Raw genomic sequence first — 19895 nt, 5'->3', positions numbered from 1 at the left:
ATCATCTTTTCTAAAGGCATCATTTCATAAACAGGCTCTTATGGCTCAGTACAATACCAAAAAAAAAAAAAAAGTGGGACTCTTGGGGAAGCCTCGCATAGCTATACCCGAGGCAACTTTGCCAAACCCAATGTAGTTATAACAGGGATGAACTTGGCACAGTATATCCAGGCATCTGCAAAGGGCAAACCAGAGACATAATTTTGCAATTAAAATCATATATTTTATGACCCTCCATGTCCTTTCATGCAGCCTACAAGAATATTGTCAAACTCCCTACCTTTGAGTGAGTGCTTAATTAAAGTCTTGTAACTCGATTCCTACTGTACACACTAAGGATATTTACATACATTAAAAAATTAAATGCAAAAAAATGCATCTGTGCAATATTAAGACTGCACAGTTAAAAAATATATAATATGAGAAAGGCAAGGTTCCAGTATCAGTATCTAGGCCATACTACACATACACTCTTTTGTATTCCTGTTTTGGGGAGCACATACATAAGTCATAAGTTACATAGCATAAAGACTACAGAAAATGAAATACAATGTGGCCAAGGTAATGTCTTTACTGTAATCTTAATTTTGGATTTTTGTGACTTTTTGGTGATTTGAAACTGCAACATAAAAATTGCATTAATGCAGATTTTTTGCATTTAATAATTTAAGTGGACATATAATCCTCTTGATTGAAAGTGTAGCCCACATAGCTAGAGTTAGCACTTATTTTATTCAGGAACCTACAGGCCTGTATCCTGTAAGACATTGGCTTCAGCAGTTAGCATAAGGCTTGAGGCCTATGAACTTTGGCACAGATAACTTAGGGGTGACCACTGGGACATTTTTGGGGAACTGGGAATAGGGTGTTTAAGGGGAAGTTTGTCCATAACAACCCCAGGAACATGAGCTAACATCAGCTCTTGGATATTTTAGGATAGGCACATCTGCAGATGTCTGACCACAAGAGTGCCATGGCAATGAAGACATATGATAATAAATTGGGATCATTAATATACTAACCTGTAGGAGAAGGGCACCCCAACATTAGTAGGATCAGGAAATACAAATAAAGAAGAGGGGAGAAACCCCTATTAAATATGCATTAGACACAGTGGTGTCAGCGTAACATATTATAAAAGTTGTATCCCAGCCTGTGTACATGGGGGAGACAGATGTAGCCCTGGGGTGGTGCCAGAATGATGACCACTGGTGATGATGAGGAAGGTGAGGGCAATGAGGAAGCTAATAGCCTACATTTCAGGTTGTTTTGTAAGGGAGGTGTGAGTATATAGATGTACATTCTACATTACTTCTATCTACTGTACTGGGTTATAGTGTTTGTGACTTTGCTAAATTTATTAATAAACTATTGTAAATAGAGAAAGAAAGGTTCCTAAAGTGTGAGTTTCAGAGTAGCAGCCGTGTTAGTCTGTATCCGCAAAAAAAACAGGAGTACTTGTGGCACCTTAAAGACTAACAAATTTATTTAAGCATGAGCTTTCGTGAGCTACAGCTCACTTCTTCGGATGCATAGAATGGAACACACAGACAGGGGATATTTATACATACAGAGACCATGAAAAGGTGGAAGTATGCATACCAACAGGCAGAGTCTAATCAATTGAGATGAGCTATCGTTAGCAGGAGGAAAAAAACTTTTTGAAGTGATAATTAAGATGGCCCATAGAAGGTGTGAGGAGAACTTAACATAGGGAAATAGATTCAATTGGTGTAATGACCCAACCATTCCCAGTCTTTGTTTAACCCACAGTTAATAGTATCTAGTTTGCATATTAATTCAAGTTCAGCAGTTTCTCTTTGGAGTCTGTTTTTGAAGTTTTTTTGTTGCAAAATTGCCACCTTCAAGTCTGTCACTGAGTGGTTAGAGAGGTTGAAGTGTTCTCCCACTGGTTTTTGAATGTTATGATTCCTGATGTCAGATTTGTGTCCATTTATTCTTTTGCGTATGTATAAATATCCCGTCTGTGTGTTCCATTCTATGCATCCGAAGAAGTGAGCTGTAGCTCACGAAAGCTCATGCTTAAATAAATTTGTTAGTCTTTAAGGTGCCACAAGTACTCCTGTTTTTTTTAAAGTGTGAGTGTTGCAACTGTGCATGTCGGGGTTCCAGTAATTTTAATAATATGGGGCCTGATCTTTGGACAAGAACCTGTCAAACCTCAGAGTTTCTTAAGTAATCAATATAATTAATACACAGTCCATAGATTGGGCTACAAAAGATCTATGATTTAGATATAGTATGTAATATCTAGTTATGTTACATAACAGCTCCTATATCAAATTAGTCCAGAGATCTATTTGTTCAGAAACTGGATGCTAGACAGCAGCCAATACCACATGTCTATGAGAAGGTATAAAAAACAGTCTTATGAAGACAATTATGTAATAGCCTATTCCACGGGAAATTTCTTCCTAAACCCAGGGAGCTGGTGGCTGGCTTAAGTCCTAAAATGTGGAGTGTTTGTAGCCCTTATAAAGCTATCATATCTAGTACAATTGTAGATATGCTTCTTACATATATTAAATAAATGTCTTTTGGAATCATACTAAACTCTTGGCCTCAATGGTCTGGTGGCAGTCAGTACCACTGGTGTCCTAGGAACTGTACACTACAATAAATTCAGTAAAACAACCCAAAACAACAAACAAACAAAAAATAATGTTGATCTTCTCTAAAAATATGTGCAGTAGAATCCACAGACCTTGTCATTTTGGTATAGGCTAGTATCAAGTACACCAACCCCTGAGTCCTTGGTGCACTCCCTGCAGTATCCAGCCGCAGTTACTGGACAATAACTGTCAGGTAAGCTATCCCCAAAGAAAGAGTGTACACACAGCTTGACTGGTACAAGGTCCTTTATCAGAGAGGTAGCCCTGTTAGTCTGGTTCTGTAAAAGCAGCAAAGAATCCTGTGGCACCTTATAGACTAACAGACGTTTTGCAGCATGAGCTTTCGTGGGTGAATGCCCACTTCGTCGGATGCAAGAGTGGAAATTTCCAGGGGCAGGTAAATATAAGCAAGCAAGAAGCAAGCTAGAGATAACGAGGTTAGATCAATCAGGGAGGATGAGGCCCTGTTCTAGCAGTTGAGGTGTGAAAACCAAGGGAGGAGAAAAGTACAGCGGCGGCGGGCGTGGCCAGGAAATCCTCTCTGAGCTATCAGTGTATAGGAAAGGAGTTATTCCTGGAGAGCCTGCGTTACAGGGTGGCTTGAGTTTCTTCTCGAAGAGCAGGAAGGCTTCTACATTCATTGAGTGATCCCTGCATGGCGCCTTGCGGTGGGGTCGAGGTCTGTGCCGGGAAGGTGTGATCAGGACTGAGCGAATTGCGTCTCAGTGCTGCTGGTCGAATGCTGACATGCTGCAGGAAGCGGAGCAGGTGGCAGGTGCCCTGTACCTGGAGACCAGGTGAGCCTGGGAGGCAGTCTGATGAGGGAAGACAGCCAGGAAGCAGATGGTGGAGGAATGGCCGGGAATCTGTGCAACGAGCTGGATGCGGGACGCGGCGATACACGAGAGCCGAGGAACACGTGGAAGCCAGGGCGTCTGCACGGACGTCGATCTGTGTCTGGCACGCCAAAGCGAAAGCCGAAGGAGAGTTGAACTGAACGCAAGCGGGGCGAGGAGCGGGCGGAGCCGCGGACGCCGAGTGGGCGCGCCCCGAGGATGCGACTGCGGGCGCCGGAAGAAGCGGCATGTGGGCGTTGTCCCCGTTTGTCCCTGAGAGGTGGGAATGGGGGGAAGGGTCAGGGCCGGGCGCTGAGAAGCCGAGGGAAAGAGGAAGCGTGAAGGTGGGAAGGCGACGGGGGGCGCTGAGACGGTATATGGGGCAGGCTCAGAACCGGAAGGGGAGGGCGTATGAGCTGCAGGTGGAGGAGAGAAAGAGGGAGGGGGGGAGCAGGAGGCCCGGGGTGAGAGTATGTGAGCAAGGGGCTCAAGGGCGAGGCACACCATCAGTGGAGAAGATCGGCGACCTCCTATGGCTGGTCGAAATGACTGACCTGGACCGAGGTCGGGTTGAGAGAATGAGATGGCAGAGAGTCGATGACTGAGGTGCCAGCAGCGCTAGAACAGCAGTCTGAGGAGGACGGGTTGCACCTTCTGATATCTTGAGAGAATGGAGGACCTTAGGATGCTGACAGGGGGTCGGATGAGGAGGTTGATATCTCTCTGCAGGCACTGAGCAGGGCAGAGAAAGCGCTGGGAGCGAGGTAAGCGCTGAAGCGTTCGAGTTTGGCTGGTTGCAGCATGCTGCTAGCGCTGCTTGAGCCAATGTCTCTGCCTGCCGGTCAACCACCTAGGAACAGCAATGCAGATGCAGGGTGGTGGGTTCGTGGAGGAAGGTTGAGCGTGCTCAGGCCGAGGGATGCTGTCTCGGCCAGGGAGGGCGTAGGGGTATGGGTCGAACCTCGAGCTCGGGCAGCCGAAGCTGCTGCGATGGAGCGGCTCTGTCTCTCCCAGTGGAGCAGCACTCACTCGATGCGGGAGATGGCAGAGGGGGTGGAGGGCAGAGGGGAGAACACGCAGAGAAAACCTGGAACGTGAGGCAAGGTGAGGTCTGGAGAGAAGGAGAGAAGAGAGGAGAATGAGAGAAGCGAGCTGCCAGCAAAGGAGCGGACAGGAGGGAAAGCCCCACCTGGAAGAAAGCCGTCATCTCTGGAGCAAAGTGGGTCTATCTGAAGAGCGAGCCACCTCTGGAGGCCCGGGAGGGGCGAAGGCTGGCGCCGCAGGAGGCTGCAGAAAAGGCAGAGGAGATGGGCTACACAGAAATCCGCTTGAGCGCTCCGCAAAACTGCCTGAGGACCGCCCGGGCTGGATACAGGCGTGCCTGCCTGTGGAGCAGCAACACAAGGTCGCAGTGTTGACCAGTCTTGTTGACGTGGTGTTGACCGGCGAGATTGTTGCAGTGGTTCTCGCGCGGCGACAAGTGCAGCGGGTCGCCCAGTAGAGGGAGCGAGGCATGAAATCCTCCCTGGGTGAGCTGTGGGATGGGGAGCAGCGAGAGCTCTGGCCGACTGAGAGTGAGTCGCGCCCGTGAGTGATTGATGGCGCAGGTCTCGGAAGAGCACCCTGCGGCGACTGTGCGTGTGTGCTCTCATGCTGGGGAGACGGAGTGAGAGCAGCCACCGGGCGGCCACCACACGTCCGGGATCGCGCGGACGGGGGCGGTACCATCGCGGCACCACCATGCATGAGGCGGCAGCACAAGAGCGGCGAGCCGGCGATCGGGCGGAAAAGGCGGCGCTGGGCGCGGCGGCGGACGCCAGCTGCGAGCTGGAGTGCCTGGGAGAGCAGAGGCGGGAGGGAGCAGGGAGTGTCACGCCCGCCGAAGAGGCCAACGGACGCTGAGCTAGGGTGGCCTGCCCGGGCGGGTGTATTAGTCGAGCTGGAACACTCCTAGGAGGGACTTGGAACTCCGAGACAAACCAGGAACAGACCGGGGAGGCCGAGAGATTGAATTCGGGTCGCAGCCACCAGGACGTCACGCGACGGATGAGAGAGGCCCCGAATCAGACAGTGACGTGGAGCGGCGGACGACTCGGCGCGCGACGACCGCCATGCACTGCGCGACGGCCCAGATGCGCGGGCGAGGCCGACCGCCATGAATACTGCGTGCTGGAGGGAGGCTGCGAGAAGGAGAGGAGATTGCATCCGCGGGTCAGGCAGCTGCTGGTCTCCAGGAAGTAGTCTGCAGGGAGGAGGGCAACCCAGTCACCGGGAAGGGGATAGCACCCCAGGGTCACTATCCGCTGGACTGAGGAAGCACAGGTATCTGTTGAGGCGGGAGGAGGCCTGAGGGGGGAAGGAGGAATAGAATCTTGGGGATGAGGAGCTGGGAGGCACCTCCTCTGTGGCCTGCTGGGAGGCAGAGACTGGACCTCCTGCAGAGGACTTGCTCGTGGAGGTGCAAGAGGACTTGTGAGAGGGGTCCTGAGGAGGGGGGGGAGGAGAGTGGGGGGAGGGCGGTGACAGGTACTGGACCCGTGCTGAGGACCCAGCTGTCTGATAGGAGGACTGACGCCTGAAGAGGCGATGACCACGCCTGGAAAAAGGCTGAAGAAGATCGGAAACACCACGGGAGAAGGTGGAGGTGGGAGGGGGAGCCTCGAAGGGGGGGGCCCTGGGCCAGCCTTGCCCTGCCCTCCTGAGGGCCTTCCCGACTTTCCCCTTTGATGTCCTTTGCGATTGGGCGCCGCCTGGGCGGCGAGGCGGGGGCCGATGGGGGGAGGCGGCCGAAGGTCGCTGTTAGGAAGGGAGCGCCTTCTTTGGGTGAAGGCGTGCTTGGTTGCTGTGGAAGGGCGCCCGGACCTGCCCTTCAGGATGGCCGGAATTTGGGTATCAGCACTCTTGGAAAATAGACCCTGCGTCGAAGAAGAAGGTTCTTTTCCGAACTGGACCCCGGCGGAAGTAAAGGAACTGAGGTAGAGGAATGCTGGCTATGCTCTGCGGCCTGATGGCTATGGTCATCCGCCCGGTCCGCTTTTACTCCACGCTGCCCGCTGGTCACCGCAGCCCTTAATTAAGGTACGCTCTGCCTCGGAAGCCAGGGACAGTGATCAAAGTTCCATCCTGCGAGCGAATTAGCGCGAGCAGTGGCTTAACGTCCAAGCCCAAGAATGCTAGGCAGCCCAAGATGAACGGTTGCTATTTGGAGGCCGCCCGGTTGGACAATTTTGCGGTTGTAAGTTTTGCTGCGTAAATCCATGTTCTTGACCAGGTCCACGCTACTGCGCTTCTTCGCCTGGGTCCGGGTCACAGACTCCTTGATAACCAGGTCATTGAACCGGTGACAACTAGAGAGTCCGGAGCCAGGTGAAGGGGACCGGAGGCCGCCTCGGGGGACAGCGGTACACTAGCAGCGCTCGCGCTGTAACAGATTATTTTCTGTATTATTGTTTTGCGCTATTGCTGACCTGGCGGGGGCCCCCACCCACTGGGCGTCCCCCTCCACGACCTGGGTGGGACTTCTTCCACGGGTGCTTGATCTTTCCACTGGCGTGGATGGCTCTGGGTGAATTCGGTCGAGGAGTCGGGCTCGGGAGGGTGGCGCCGGTGGGCCCACCGCCACCTGGAGGGAGGGATGAGGAGAAGGAGGAGGAGCACCCTCCTCCGGTGCCTGCACCGTGTGTCCGGGCCCCGTGTCGGCCCCCCCCAAGTGCGTGCCTGTCGGGGGGGCGGTGGTGGTGGGGGACGGAGGGGTGGGGACGTGGCTGCTACAGGTACCGACCGCACCGCCACTGCACCGGGGCCCGGGAGGGGGGCCCTGTTCATGTTCTGGCCAGGACCACCCAGATCCCCCCATGTGCCGGTGTTGCCCGCCCATGGGAGGACCCCCGGCCCCCCAGGGCTGCCCGGGGCGGCAGGAGGGGGCGGAGGAGCTCAGGGAGGGCCAGTGCGGGCCGGGCGGCGGGCGGCGGGCGAAAGGGCGGTGCAGCGGTCGGTGCGGGTGCCGGCGGGTCGGGGCCGGTGCGCGCCCGCCGCGCGTGCCGAGGGCGCGCGGCCGGGCCGGGAGCTCGACGCGGCGGAGCTGAGGCCCGCCCCGGGGGAGCGAGCTCGCCCCGGGGAGCCGAACGGCGGCGCCGGTGTGAGCGACGAGTGCCGAGAGATCTGATCTGGACGGTGATCTGACTGCGCTGAGTGCGGACCGGCGCGGGCTCACGACTCGTGGTGCCTGGGCGGACCTGTCGAGTGCTCCGGACGCGGGCGACGACCGGGGCGTCGCCCGCCGGCGGTGCGGCGACGCGGGCGTACCGGCGACCGGCGACGCGGGCGACTGAGCCCGCGACGCGCGGAGTGGATCGGCGCGCCGGTGCTGCGTGGCGCGCCGTGCGCGGTGCGGCGGCGTGCAAGCGCCGGCGCTGCGCGATCGGCTCGGCGGCGGGAGGCGGTGGGCGCCCGGCGCGGGGGAATAGACTTGAAAGAAGTAGCCCCTTACCACGGCCGCTCCGCACCATCGCACGCGAGCAGAGCGCGCTTGCATCAGCGGTAAGTTCGGCAAATGTCTTGCCTCCGCGAACGCGTGGCGGGGATGGCAGGCTCAACTCTCGGTCCGGACTCGGCGCGCGAGCGGGCGGGTCCGGACGCGCGGTGCGGGCGTCGCGTCGCACAGCCTGCACCGTGGTGTTTGCGGTGCCGGCGGCTGGGCCTCTTTTACAGTCGGACCGTGCTTCCCGGAGCCCGCTTCCGAGACCTTTCGGACCGGGGGCGCGTGCCGCGTGCCGGTGCTTGCGGGTGCCCTCGGCGGCGGCGCGGCCCCGGCGCCGGCGCGCGCCGCAGCGTTCGGCTAGACCGCGCCGCGTTTGGCGCCGCCGTGCTGGCGATGCCGGAGGTTGGAGAGCCGACTCGATCGCCTTCCGAGAGCTCCCTCCTTCCTTCCTCTCGAGGCCTAAAGCGGCGCTGGGCCGACCGGTGAGGGGTGAGACAGCGGAGGGGAGACAGGGCGCGTCGCACCGCATAGACGGCCACCACCGCACGGCAGGCAGCGGCGCCGCGCCGGGCGCTGGGCCGCCGTCCGGGGTCCGGGCATAAGCGGAGAAAGAAGGCGGAAGAGGGCCCCTCCTACCTAATACCACTAACACTATAGAACTATTAAGACCAACTATAAAACTAATAACATAACTACTAATATAACTATACACTAACTAAGGAGAAGGAGGAGAGGAGAGAGCAGAGCACTCCACTGACTAGCCGCCACCGGCGGAAAGAAGAAGAAGGAGAGGCGGCGGGCGGCTGGGGTATATATACGCGCCGCCGCGGCGCCCCGGCAGGGGCCGCGGCCGCGGAGTTGCTAGGCTAGGCTAAATGAATGTTCGAGCGTGCGCGCGGCGCGCACACCTACATGGAATGGATAGGAGCAATCACTCGAAGAAGAACTGGTTCTGTAGTTGGCAAGCCATTCACAGTCTTTGTTTAATCCTAAACTGATGGATAAAGGTCCTTTATAACATTACAACACTGAAATACATGTATAGTAAAAACAATCATAAGTTTATTCACAAAGATTAAGATTTTAGAGATATTGAGAAAGGATAATGAGTGGAAACGGAACTGGTTACACATGAAACAAAACATAAAATACAATGCTAGGTCTACACTTATGAATGGTTACCATTCTTATTTAATAAAGTAGATCTTCTCCCAAAGATTCAGTGTCTCTGACAGAGCAGCTGGTTTTCAGTCAAAACCGGGATTCAAATTTTTATGAATATCCACATGCCCTAATAGGGAATTCCTCAGCAAATGGATACCAAAATGGCCTTTTGCTTCTCCTGGCATTTCCCATAATTCAGTCTTTTCACCCCAGAGTCAGGAGGACCCACATTGTTTGTTCTCCAATGTGTTGGCTCCAAGTTGTCTTCATATCCTTATGTCGACTTGAAATGCATATGCTTAATCTACATATGAACCTAGGCAGACATGTGAATATACATTCCTCTGTCCGCCAAAACCAGTTTTTCACCTCTGTTGAGGAGTAACACCTTGATACAAACTATAAGGATATATTTTGAGTACATATACATGTCTTCTTAAATATAATCAGTACATACATTTCACAATAATATGAAGGACCAGCATAATCTTGACTTTCCTTTAAGATCTCAAACAACATTCTTTATAGATAAATATTATGAAAGCAAAGTGTTAGATGTGGTAAGTTTGTCAAGCCTGTTAAGAGTTGCTGTTACAGAACAGTAAACCCTTTTCCAGGTGTCCTTAAGGTGTTCTTAGGGTCATAATAACTACACTGGGTTTTCTATTTACAGCAGCCAATCACTGACTGGTCCCTATTTGTTTATCTGTGTACAGTGCCAAGCCCTAAGGTTTTCAGATGGGTATGCTGAACAAAAATCAAAGGACTGGTCTTTCAGCACAATAATTTCTATAAGAAGAATGGTTCAAAATTGCTGGGGGGTAGGAGGGAAGAGAGAGCAGAGACACCTCCCAAAAGAACACAAAATTGAATTCCTAGATTACAAGCTCCCCCAGTTTGACCATAGAGAAACTGATAGCCCTGAGCATTCTTCTCAGCAGCAGCATGACCCTCCCTTTGTTTATATCAGTGGCTGCCAACCTGTCACCCACAGAGCTCTAAATTTCAGAGTCCTTGTGGCACCTTAAGAGACTAACAAATTTATTTGGGCTTAAGCTTTCATGGGCTAGAACCCATCTGATGAAGTGGGTTCTAGCCCACAAAAGCTTATGCCCAAATAAATTTGTTAGTCTCTAAGGCAGGGGTGGGCAAACTTTTTGGGCCAAGGGCCACATCTGGGTGGGGAAATTGTATGCAGGGCCGAGGCAGGGAGTTGGGGTGCGGGAGGGAGTGCGGGTGTGGGAGTGGGTGCGGTGTGCAGGAAGGGGCTCAGGGTAAGGGATTGGGGCAGAGGAGGGGTGAAGGGTGTATGAGGGGGCTCAGGGTAGGGGATTGGTGTGCAGGAGGGGTGTGGAGTGCAGGAGGGGCTCAGGGCAGGGGTGCAGGAGGGGTGCGGACTGTGGGAGGGAGCTCAGGGCAGGGGGTGGGGTGCAGGAGGGGTGCGGGTGTACGAGGGGGCTCAGGGCAGGGAGTTGGGGTGCAGGAGGGATGCACGGTGCAGGCAGAGGGTTAGGGCAGGGAGTTGGGGGGGGCGGGGTGCAGGAGGGGTTTGGGCTCCGGGGTGGCAGCAGCGCACACCGGGGCCAGGGCAGGCTTCCTGCCTGCCTGCCCTGTCCCCGCGCCGCTCCGGAAAGTGCTGTGGCCCCTGGGGGTGGTGGGGGCAGAGAGCTCCTCACCCTGCCCTTGCCGCGCCTCTAGGTACCTCCCCCAGAGCTCCCATTGGCCGCAATTCCCCATTCCCGACCAATGAGAGCTGCGGGAGGGGGGGGGAGGTGCCTGGAGGCAAGGGCCTGGGAGCCACAGGGATGTTGGGCTGGCCATTGCTGAAAGCACCACAGGGGGGCAATCCCGGGGGCCGTAGTTTGTCATCCCCTGCTGTAAGGTGCCACACAGAGCTCTAAATTGTGGCCCTCAAGAGTAACTATCAAGAAAAGGATGTGTTTGATAAATGAAGAGCTGTTCCTCAGTGCACAATGTGATTTTTTTAAACTTAAATGTTTGACTCAGCAAGGATGTAAAGGGCTTGCTTTCTGGGCTGTGGTAGCCCCAAGGATGGCAATACAGGAGCTTGACAGGCTGAGTCTGAGCCTGAGCCTGAGAAAGTGCATAGTGAAGGACTGCTTCCCTTCACAGACAGCTACCCAGGGCAGTCCAGGTAAGGGAGAATGGAACACACACATATACAGATAAAGAGCATAAGCTGAGAACCAGCAACTAATTAGGATTCCATGTGTCTCTACCGCAGCCCAGGTGCGAGCAATCTCATGGCTGCTCTAACTTGCACCAGCTGCCTGTGGACCATAGGCTACCTGGAGACACCCAGGGTATGTCTACACTATGAAATTAGGTCAAATTTCTAGAAGTCAGTTTTTCAGAAATCATTTTTATACAGTCAATTGTGTGTGTCTCTATAAAAAATGCTCTAAGTGCATTGAGTTGGCGGACTGCATCCACAATACCGAGGCTAGTGTCAACTTCCGGAGCGTTGCACTCTGGGTAGCTATCCCACAGTTCCTGTAGTCTCTGCTGCCCATTGGAATTCTGGGTTGAGATCCCAATGCCTGATGCGGCAAAAAAACATTGTCACAGGTGGTTCTGGGAACATGTTGTCAGGCCCCCCCTCTCCCTCCTTCCCTCCCTGAAAGAAACCGCAGACAATCGTTTCATGCCTTTCTTCCTGGGTTACCTGTGCAGACACCATACCATGGCAAGCATGAAGCCCACACAGCTGACCATCACCATAAGTCTCCTGGGTGCTGGCAGACATGGGACTGTATTGGTACACAGCAGCAGCTCATTGCCTTCTGGCAGTAGACAGTGCATTATAACTGATAGCTATCATTGGTGTATTCCTGAGTGCTCTTTTAACCGACCTCGGTGAGGTCAGTCAGAGCACCTGGGCAGATATGGGAGTGACTCAGCCAGGTCATTCCCATCTTCTGCCAAGCACCCAGGAGATGATGATGGCTAGCAGTCGTAATGCAGCATCTTCTGCTGAGCAGCCAGGAGATGATGAGGACTAGCAGTTGAACTCAACCGTCTGCTGCCACCCTAAAGATGTAAAAGATAGATGGAGTGGATCAAAACAAGAAATAGGCCCAATTTATTCTGTATTCATTTGCTTTCTCCCTCCCTCCCTCCCTCCGTGAAATCAACGGCCTGCTAAACCAAGGGTTTTGAGTTCAATCCTTGAGGGGGCCATTCTGTGTGACAGTTGTTTGTGTTTCTTCTTGATGCAAAGCCACCCCCTTCGTGGACTTTAATTCCCTGTAAGCCATGTCATCAGTCGCCCCTCCCTCCATCAGAGCAGACAATTGGTTCACGCCTTTTTTCAGCCCAGATGCCATAGCACTGGGATCATGGAGTCCGCTGAGATCACCGTGGCAATTATGAGCACTGTAAACACCATGCACATTATTCTGGAGTATATGCAAAACCAGAACCTGCCAGAGGAAAACCAGGCGAGGAGGCGACGGCAGCTCGGTGACAAGAGTGATGAGGACATAGACATGGACATAGACTTCTCACAAAGTACGGGCCCCAGCAATGTGCACAACCTGGTGTTAATGGGACAAGTTCATGCTGTGGAACACCGATTCTGGGCCCAGGAAACAAGCACAGACTGGTGGGACCGCATAGTGTTGCAAGTCTGGGACGATTCCCAGTGGCTGCGAAACTTTCGCATGCATAAGGGCACTTTCATGGAACTTTGTGACTTGCTTTCCCCTGCCCCGAAGTGCCAGAATCCCAAGATGAGAGCAGCCCTCACAGTTGAGAAGCAAGTGGTGATAGCCCTGTGGAAGCTTGCAATGCCAGACAGCTACCGGTCAGTCAGGCAGCAGTTTTGCATGGGCAAATCTACTGGGGGGGCTGCTGTGATCCAAGTAGCCCAGGCAATCAAAGAGATGCTAATATCAAGGGTAGTGACTCTGGGAAATGTGCAGGCCACAGTGAATGGCTTTGCTGCAATGGGATTCCCTAACTGTGGTGGGGTGATAGACAGAACCCATATCCCTATCTTGGCACCAGAGCATCAAGCCAGCGAGTACATAAACCAAAAGGGATACTTTTCAATGCTGCTGCAAGCACTGGTGGATCACAAGGGACGTTTCACCAACATAAATGTGGGATGGCCAGGAAAGGTACATGATGCTCACGTCTTCAGGAACTCTGGTCTGTTTCAAAAGCTGCAGGAAGGGACTTTCTTCCCAGACCAGAAAATAACCATTGGAGATGTTGAAATGCCTATAGTTATCTTTGGGGACGCAGCCTACCCCTTAATGCCATGGCTCATGAAGCTGTACACAGGCAGCCTGGACAGCAGTCAGGAGCTGTTCAACTATAGGCTGAGCAAGTGCAGAATGGTGGTAGAATGTGCATTTGGACATTTAAAAGTGTGCTGGCGCAGTTTACTGACTCGGATAGACCTCAGCGGAACCAATATTCCCATTGTTATTGCTGCTTGCTGTGTGCTCCACAATATCTGTGAGAGTAAGGGGGAGACGTTTATGGTGGGTTGGGAGGTTGAGGCAAATCGCCTGGCCACTGATTACATGCAGCCAGACAGCAGGGTGGTTAGCAGAGTACAGGAGGGCATGGTGCGCATCAGAGAAGCTTTGAAAACCAGTTTCATAACTGGCCAGGCTATGGTGTGAAAGTTCTGTTTGTTTCTCCTTGATGAAACCCCCTCCCCCTTGGTTCACTCTACTTCCCTGTAAGCTAGCCACCCTCCCTCCCCCCTTTGATCACTGCTTGCAAAGGCAATAAAGTCATTGTTGCTTCACATTCATGCATTCTTTATTAATTCATCACACAAATAGGGGTATAACTGCCAAGGTAGCCCAGGAGGGGTGGGGGAAGAGGGAAGCACCAGATGGGGTGGGGGAGGAGGGAAGGACAAGGCCACACTGCACTTCAAAATTTTAAAACGTATTGAAGGCCAGCCTTCTGTTGCTTGGGCAATCCTCTGGGGTGGAGTGGCTGGGTGGCCAGAGGCCCCCCACACCTCATTCTTGGGCGTCTGGGTGAGGAGGCTATGGAACTTGGGGAGGAGGGCTGTTGGTTACACAGGGGCTGTAGCAGTGGTCTGTGCTCCTGCTGCCTTTCCTGCAGCTCAACCATACGCTGGAGCATATGAGTTTGATCTTCCAGCCTGAGCATCGACTCTTGCATTCTGTCAGCAGCTGACACCACCTATCATCTTCAGCCCGCCACCTCTCCTCGCGTTCATATTGTGCATTCCTGCACTCTGACATTGTCTGACTCCACACATTCTACTGTGCTCTGTCAGTGTGGGAGGACAGCAGGAGCTCAGAGAACATTTCATCCCGAGTGCGTTTTTTTCACTTTCTAATCTTTGCTAGCCTCTGCGAAGAAGAAACATTTGTAGCTGGTGGAGGAAAAGGGAGAGTGATAGTTAAAAAGACACATTTTAGAGAACAATGGGTACACTCTTTCACGTTAAACCTTGCTGTTCACATTACACAGCACATGTGCTTTTGTTACAAGGTCACATTTTGTCTCTTGTATTGAGGGGCGGCTGGTTTGGTGTGAGAGATCACTCACGCTTCACCTCTCCCCCCACCGCATGGCTAACAGCAGGTAACACTTCTGTTCAGCCACAGCCAAACAGCCGAGCAGGAATGGGCACTTCTGAATGTCCCCTTAATAAAAGCACCCTACTTCAACCAGATGACCATGAATGATATCACTCTCCTGAGGATAACACTGCAAGATAAAGAACGGATGTTGTTTGAATGCTAGCAAACACTGGGACCATACGCTGCCATGCTTTTTTATGCAATGATTCCCAACTACATGCTACTGGCCTGGCATGGTAACGTGTCCTACCATGGTGGATGGAATAAGGCTGTCCTCCCCACTCCCCAGAAACCTTTTGCAAAGGCTTTGGGAGTACATCCAGGAGAGGTTTATGGAGATGTCCCTGGAAGATTTCCGCTCCATCCCCATACACGTTAATGGACTTTTCCAGTAGCTGTACTTGCCGCAATTGCCAGGGCAAATTAATCATTAAACACGCTTGCTTTTAAACCATGTGTAATATTTACAAAGTTACACTCACCAGAAGTCCCTTCTCCACCTTCGGGGACCAGGAGCACGCCTTGGGTGGGTTTGGGGGTTACTGGCTCCAGGTCCAGGATGAGAAACATATCTTGGCTGTTGGGGAAACCGGTTTCTCTGCTTCCTTGCTGTGAGCTATCTTCCTCGTCCCCAAAACCCGCTTCCGTGTTGCATGATTCTCCACTGACGGAGTCAAAGCACAGGGTTGGGGTAGTGGTGGCTGCACCCTCTAGCATGGCATGCAGCTCATCATAGAAGCGGCATGTTCGGGGCTCTGATCCGGAGTGGCCATTTGCCTCTCTGGTTTTTTGGTAGGCTTGCCTTAGCTCCTTAATTTTCACATGGCACTGCTGTGCGTCCCTGTTATGGCCTCTGTCCTTCATGCCCTTTGAGACTTTTTCTAATGTTTTGGCATTTTGTTTACTGGAACGGACTTCAGCTAGTACGGATTCGTCTCCCCATATGGCGAGCAGATCCCGTATCTCCCGTTCGGTCCATGCTGGGGCTCTTTTGCAATCCTGGGACTCCATAATGGTCACCTCTGCTGATGAGATCTGCACTCACCTGCACCTTGCCACGCTGACCAAACAGGAAATGAGATTCAAAAGTTCGCGGGCCTTTTCCTGTCTACCTGGCCAGTGCATCTGAGTTGAGAGCGCTGTCCAGGGCGGTCACAATGGAGCACTCTGGGATAGCTCCTGGAGGCCAATGCCATTGAATTGTGTCCACACTACCCCAAATTTGACCCGGCAAGGCCGATTTGAGTGCTAATCCCCTCATCGGAGGTGAAGTAAAGAAATCAATTTAAAGAGCCCTTTAAGTCGAAAAAAAGGGCTTTGTCATGTGGATGGGTCCAGGCTTAAATCAAGGTAACCCTGTTAAATTCAACCTAAAATCGTAGTGTAGACCAGTCCCCAGAGAATAATGCATACAGGCTTTTTCCTCCCACAGCAGGGGACTTGTACTTGGTTTCTGCTCCCTTTGTGCCATCAGCCATTTGTCATACGTATCTGGGGGAAAGTAACAAGCTTCTGCCTTGTCTGTCATAGTCTGGGAATATTTTCCTTTAAGCCTAACTCACCACCACCACCTCCTTCCAGAAAATCACTGCTGTGCCAGAAAACTGGCAAGACCTTTAGCACAGTGGGAACAGTATCAAGGAAACCCAAAGTCGCAAAGAAATTAATTTCTTACCACGCCAGACCCCATCACAGTGTGATAGTGCTGCTGACACATTCTTCTCATTATTCAGCTCAGAGATAGGCCAGATTATACAGAGACATAGCATAGCACAGCACTGAGCCAATGTTTTATCAGTGTCAGGCAGGAAAATATGGAGTAAGAGACCTGGTGGGGGGACTCAGATTGTTCTCCTTTCTACCACAAGAATAACTGGAGAGAGCCCTGCTCAGCCAAAAATACCCACCCACAATCCAGCCAACTCCTACTACTTCAGCGGTCCCCAAAGTTTTCAGAGTCATGCCCCCCCCCCCCCAGAGCTGGGGCCAGGAGCAGGGTTGTGGCTCTGGAGGTAATGGGGCCACAACTGGGGGTGGGTCTGGAGCCAGTGCCAGGAGCAGAGCCCCAGCAGGGGAGGAGGCTGGGGACAGAGGTGGGGCAGGGCCAGGAGTTGAGCCAAGTAGCAGGGAGCTGAGCTGGTGGCAGAGCAGGGCTGGGTGATGCTCCCTCCCCTCCCTGTGTGGGGGCTGGCCTGGGCCCCACCATGCCCGCTGGAAGTTCCTCCATGTCCCCGAGGATGGGGAGCATACCCCACAGTTTGGGGATCTCTGTACTACCTGAAGAATGGGAGTACCCAGTGCTTAATTTCTGCCAGGGCTTGCCAAGGCTGATCCCCAGCACCTGTAGGCTTGGCAATTCATAGCTAGAGCCCTGTATGGATACTTGTTTTATATCCATGGATGCACATATCTGCAGTTATAAAGCCTGGTACCCCCTCCCCAGTGGGCAGGGCTGGGGCCAGTACAGCCATGCTAGAGGAGCTGCCCATGCAGGTCACTGGCTCATGCAAGCAGCAGCATGACGTGCGGCTGCTTTCACTGCTGCCATTCCTGGTAGAGCCCTGCAGCTCCTCAGATATCCACAGATATAAATTTGGTTTCCATGCAGGGCTCTATCCATAGCCCTGGCACCTCTGGGCTTGCTGCATCAGTTATGAATGTAAAAAAGTCATTACAAGTTAAGCACTGGGGAGTCTCTCTCCCTCTGGAGCAGTAGGGTGGTGAGAATGTCAGTTCAAGGGGACCCCAAATCGCATACAACTGTGTCAATCACTCCTTCATGCCTCAGAAGAGACACTGTAGGGACAGAAAAGCCACTGAAATGAGTGTGAAGAGGAAATGGGGTGATGGATTGGGAAGGGCTGGAGGAGAAGGGAGGACAGTGAAATGAGGGTGAAAGTGAGGGAAGTGGCTGGCAGAGGAGGAAGTGGGGCAATAGAGGGGCTGGCTAGGGAACAGTGGAAGGAGGGTGAAGTCAGGGAAGGGGCTGGGGAGGAGGAAGGGGTGACAGGAGCTGGGGAGGAGGAAGTGGGGTGATGGGAGCTGGCTAGGGAACAGGGAGCACAGTGGAATGAGGGTGAAGGTGAGGGAAGGGGCTGGCAGAGGAGGAAGTGGGGAGACAGGGGCTGGGGAACAGGGGGAACAGTGGAATGAGGATGAAGGTGAGGGAAGGAGGTGGGGCAGGGAGGAGGAAGTGGGGTGACAGGCTGAGGGAGGAGGAAATGGGGTGGCAGAGGGGCTGGCTGGGGAATAGGGGGACAGTGGAAGGAGGGTGAAGCTCAGGGCAAGTGTGTTTAGCTTGAAGGGAGGCGAGGTGGGTGAGGCAGGGATCCAGGCTCCATGTCCGCTCCCCTGCAGCGGAGTTAGCCTTCCCCTAGCGCGGGTCTCTCTCTTCAGCCCCTCCCCACTGAGAACTTCCTTCTAGGGCCCTTGTTCCCCGCTGGCCCTCCCCGCCGCAGCGCCTCTGCGGCACGCGCGCTGCACCTCCCCACCGCCTCCAGCCGCCCCTCTGCACTCCGCCTCAGCCCTCTGCAGGGCCGCGGCGCCTCTGCTCCAGCAACCGGGGGGGGGCCGCAATCTACCCCTCCCTTGGAAAAGGGGCTTAGGCCCTCCAGAAGCGAGGAATAAGGGCAGGTTGCCTGCTCAACAGCAAAAGGGACAAAGGGAGGGAGGCTCTGCTCCAGCAATAAAACAGCCTCTTTCTTTGCACTGGCAGGAGAGCAATCCATGCCCCCTGTGGCAGAGGGGAATAAGGAGAGCAGATCACACAAGTTGATGCAGCAACTGCCTACCCCATCCCGCAATCCAGCCCTCTAGTGCGCTGGTCGCCGCAGTTCCTCCGCACTACAGCACGCTCCAATAGCCTCCTACCTGCTCGGAGCTTGCACCTGTGCAGCTCCCCGCTCACTCTGCCGCTCTGCTAGATTCACGTCTTCTGCAGAAAGCTCTCCCACGCCAGCCCCTTCTAGCTCCTTCAGCAGCACTCAGCTTCCCTTGGCTTTTGGTTGTTCTGACGTGGGGAAAGGGGGGTCAGAGGGAGAGGAGCAGAACCGCCACCCTTTAGTTCCCCACGTTCGCTTGGCATGGTAAGTCACTCCGCAGTGTGTGTGATCAGGTAATGTGCGCTCCCTTCTTTTGTAATGGTTTGCGTTAGAGCTTGCTAGGTAGAGTTGTGTGCTTACGTTATTTAAGCGGAGTTCTCTTTCCCTCTCTATATTAAACAAACAGGGTACCCCGCTATTTGCTTCAGTGAGTAGTTCTGACCCCTTTGTGTGGTTTCCTCAATCCCTGCCACCTATTTCCAGACTGTCAATGAGCCTTAGGGAATGTAATTTTTTTCACTCCCTCTGCCTCTTGTTATTTGCACCGGCACTTGAGAAGTGGTATTTTTACCTTGGGCCGGGGTTTTTTCAGCCCTTCAAGAAGCTCCTGCTCTGCCCTGAGACTGTTCCATCTGCTCACATTTAGCATCTTGGTTAAGGAGCTGAAAAAGTGAAAGGCACATACACGAAATTCGTAGATGATGTTAATACACCTTAAAGGTGAGGGGGGAAATCCTAGTGGTTGGGAGATTCCTGCAGAGCACATAATGCAGTGGTTCTCAATGAGGGGTACAGGTATCCCTAGGGGTACACAGAGCCAGAGGTCTCCATTTAGATATTTGCCCAGTTTAACAGGCTACATAAAAAGCACTAGAGAAGTCAGTACAAACTAAAATTTCATATGGAATGAATTGTTTATACTGCTCTATCTACACTATACACTGAAATGTAAGTATATTTATATTCCAATTTATTTTATAATTATAATGTACATCAATTCAATCCCAGGGCTAAATAACAAACATTCTACAACTCAAGCTTCAGAGTATTTATGGATAGAATTCCAGTCATATATAATTGAACTATATTATTCCTTTTATCATTCACTGTTCTGAATATCAGATCCTCACCATTCAGGCAAACAACTAACTGCATGACCACATATCCTCACCTATATCAAAAGGCATTCATACTCCAAGCCTTTTACTGTAAATTTCATGCCTCTGTTAAGGTAACCTTATCTATCTAATAATGCAGAAGTTATAGAGAGAACTGAAGAGCTAGAATTTAACAGACAGAAGGAACACCCCACATATTAGCAGGGATATTGGGCTGCATTAGTATGAGCATTCCCAGCAGAT

General features: G+C 52.7%; 1 protein-coding gene across 2 annotated transcripts in view; it reads right to left on the bottom strand.

Moving 5' to 3' along the window:
• The window catches only part of LOC120404601 (CD59 glycoprotein-like), a 36873-nt gene extending 17689 nt beyond the window's left edge, over nucleotides 1-19184 (bottom strand). Inside the window, exons 1-3 of one of the 2 annotated variants that reach the window (XM_039537439.1) lie at nucleotides 19106-19184; nucleotides 18584-18722; nucleotides 15196-15377 (exon numbers count right to left, since the gene is read on the bottom strand). In XM_039537439.1, coding sequence (XP_039393373.1) covers nucleotides 15196-15283 — 88 coding nt within the window. In that variant the 5' untranslated portion in view covers nucleotides 15284-15377; nucleotides 18584-18722; nucleotides 19106-19184. Of the gene's footprint in view, nucleotides 1-15195; nucleotides 15378-16388; nucleotides 16517-18583; nucleotides 18723-19105 lie in introns of those variants that run through there. The other variant, XM_039537438.1, reaches the window with a different exon arrangement.
• Between the last annotated feature and the right edge of the window lie 711 nt (nucleotides 19185-19895).

This window comes from Mauremys reevesii, linkage group 4 (genome assembly GCF_016161935.1).
Source record: "Mauremys reevesii isolate NIE-2019 linkage group 4, ASM1616193v1, whole genome shotgun sequence".
Taxonomy (NCBI): Eukaryota; Metazoa; Chordata; order Testudines; family Geoemydidae; genus Mauremys; species Mauremys reevesii.
The sequence above is the reverse complement of the archived record's forward strand: the minus strand, read 5'-3'. Positions and strand labels throughout refer to the sequence as shown.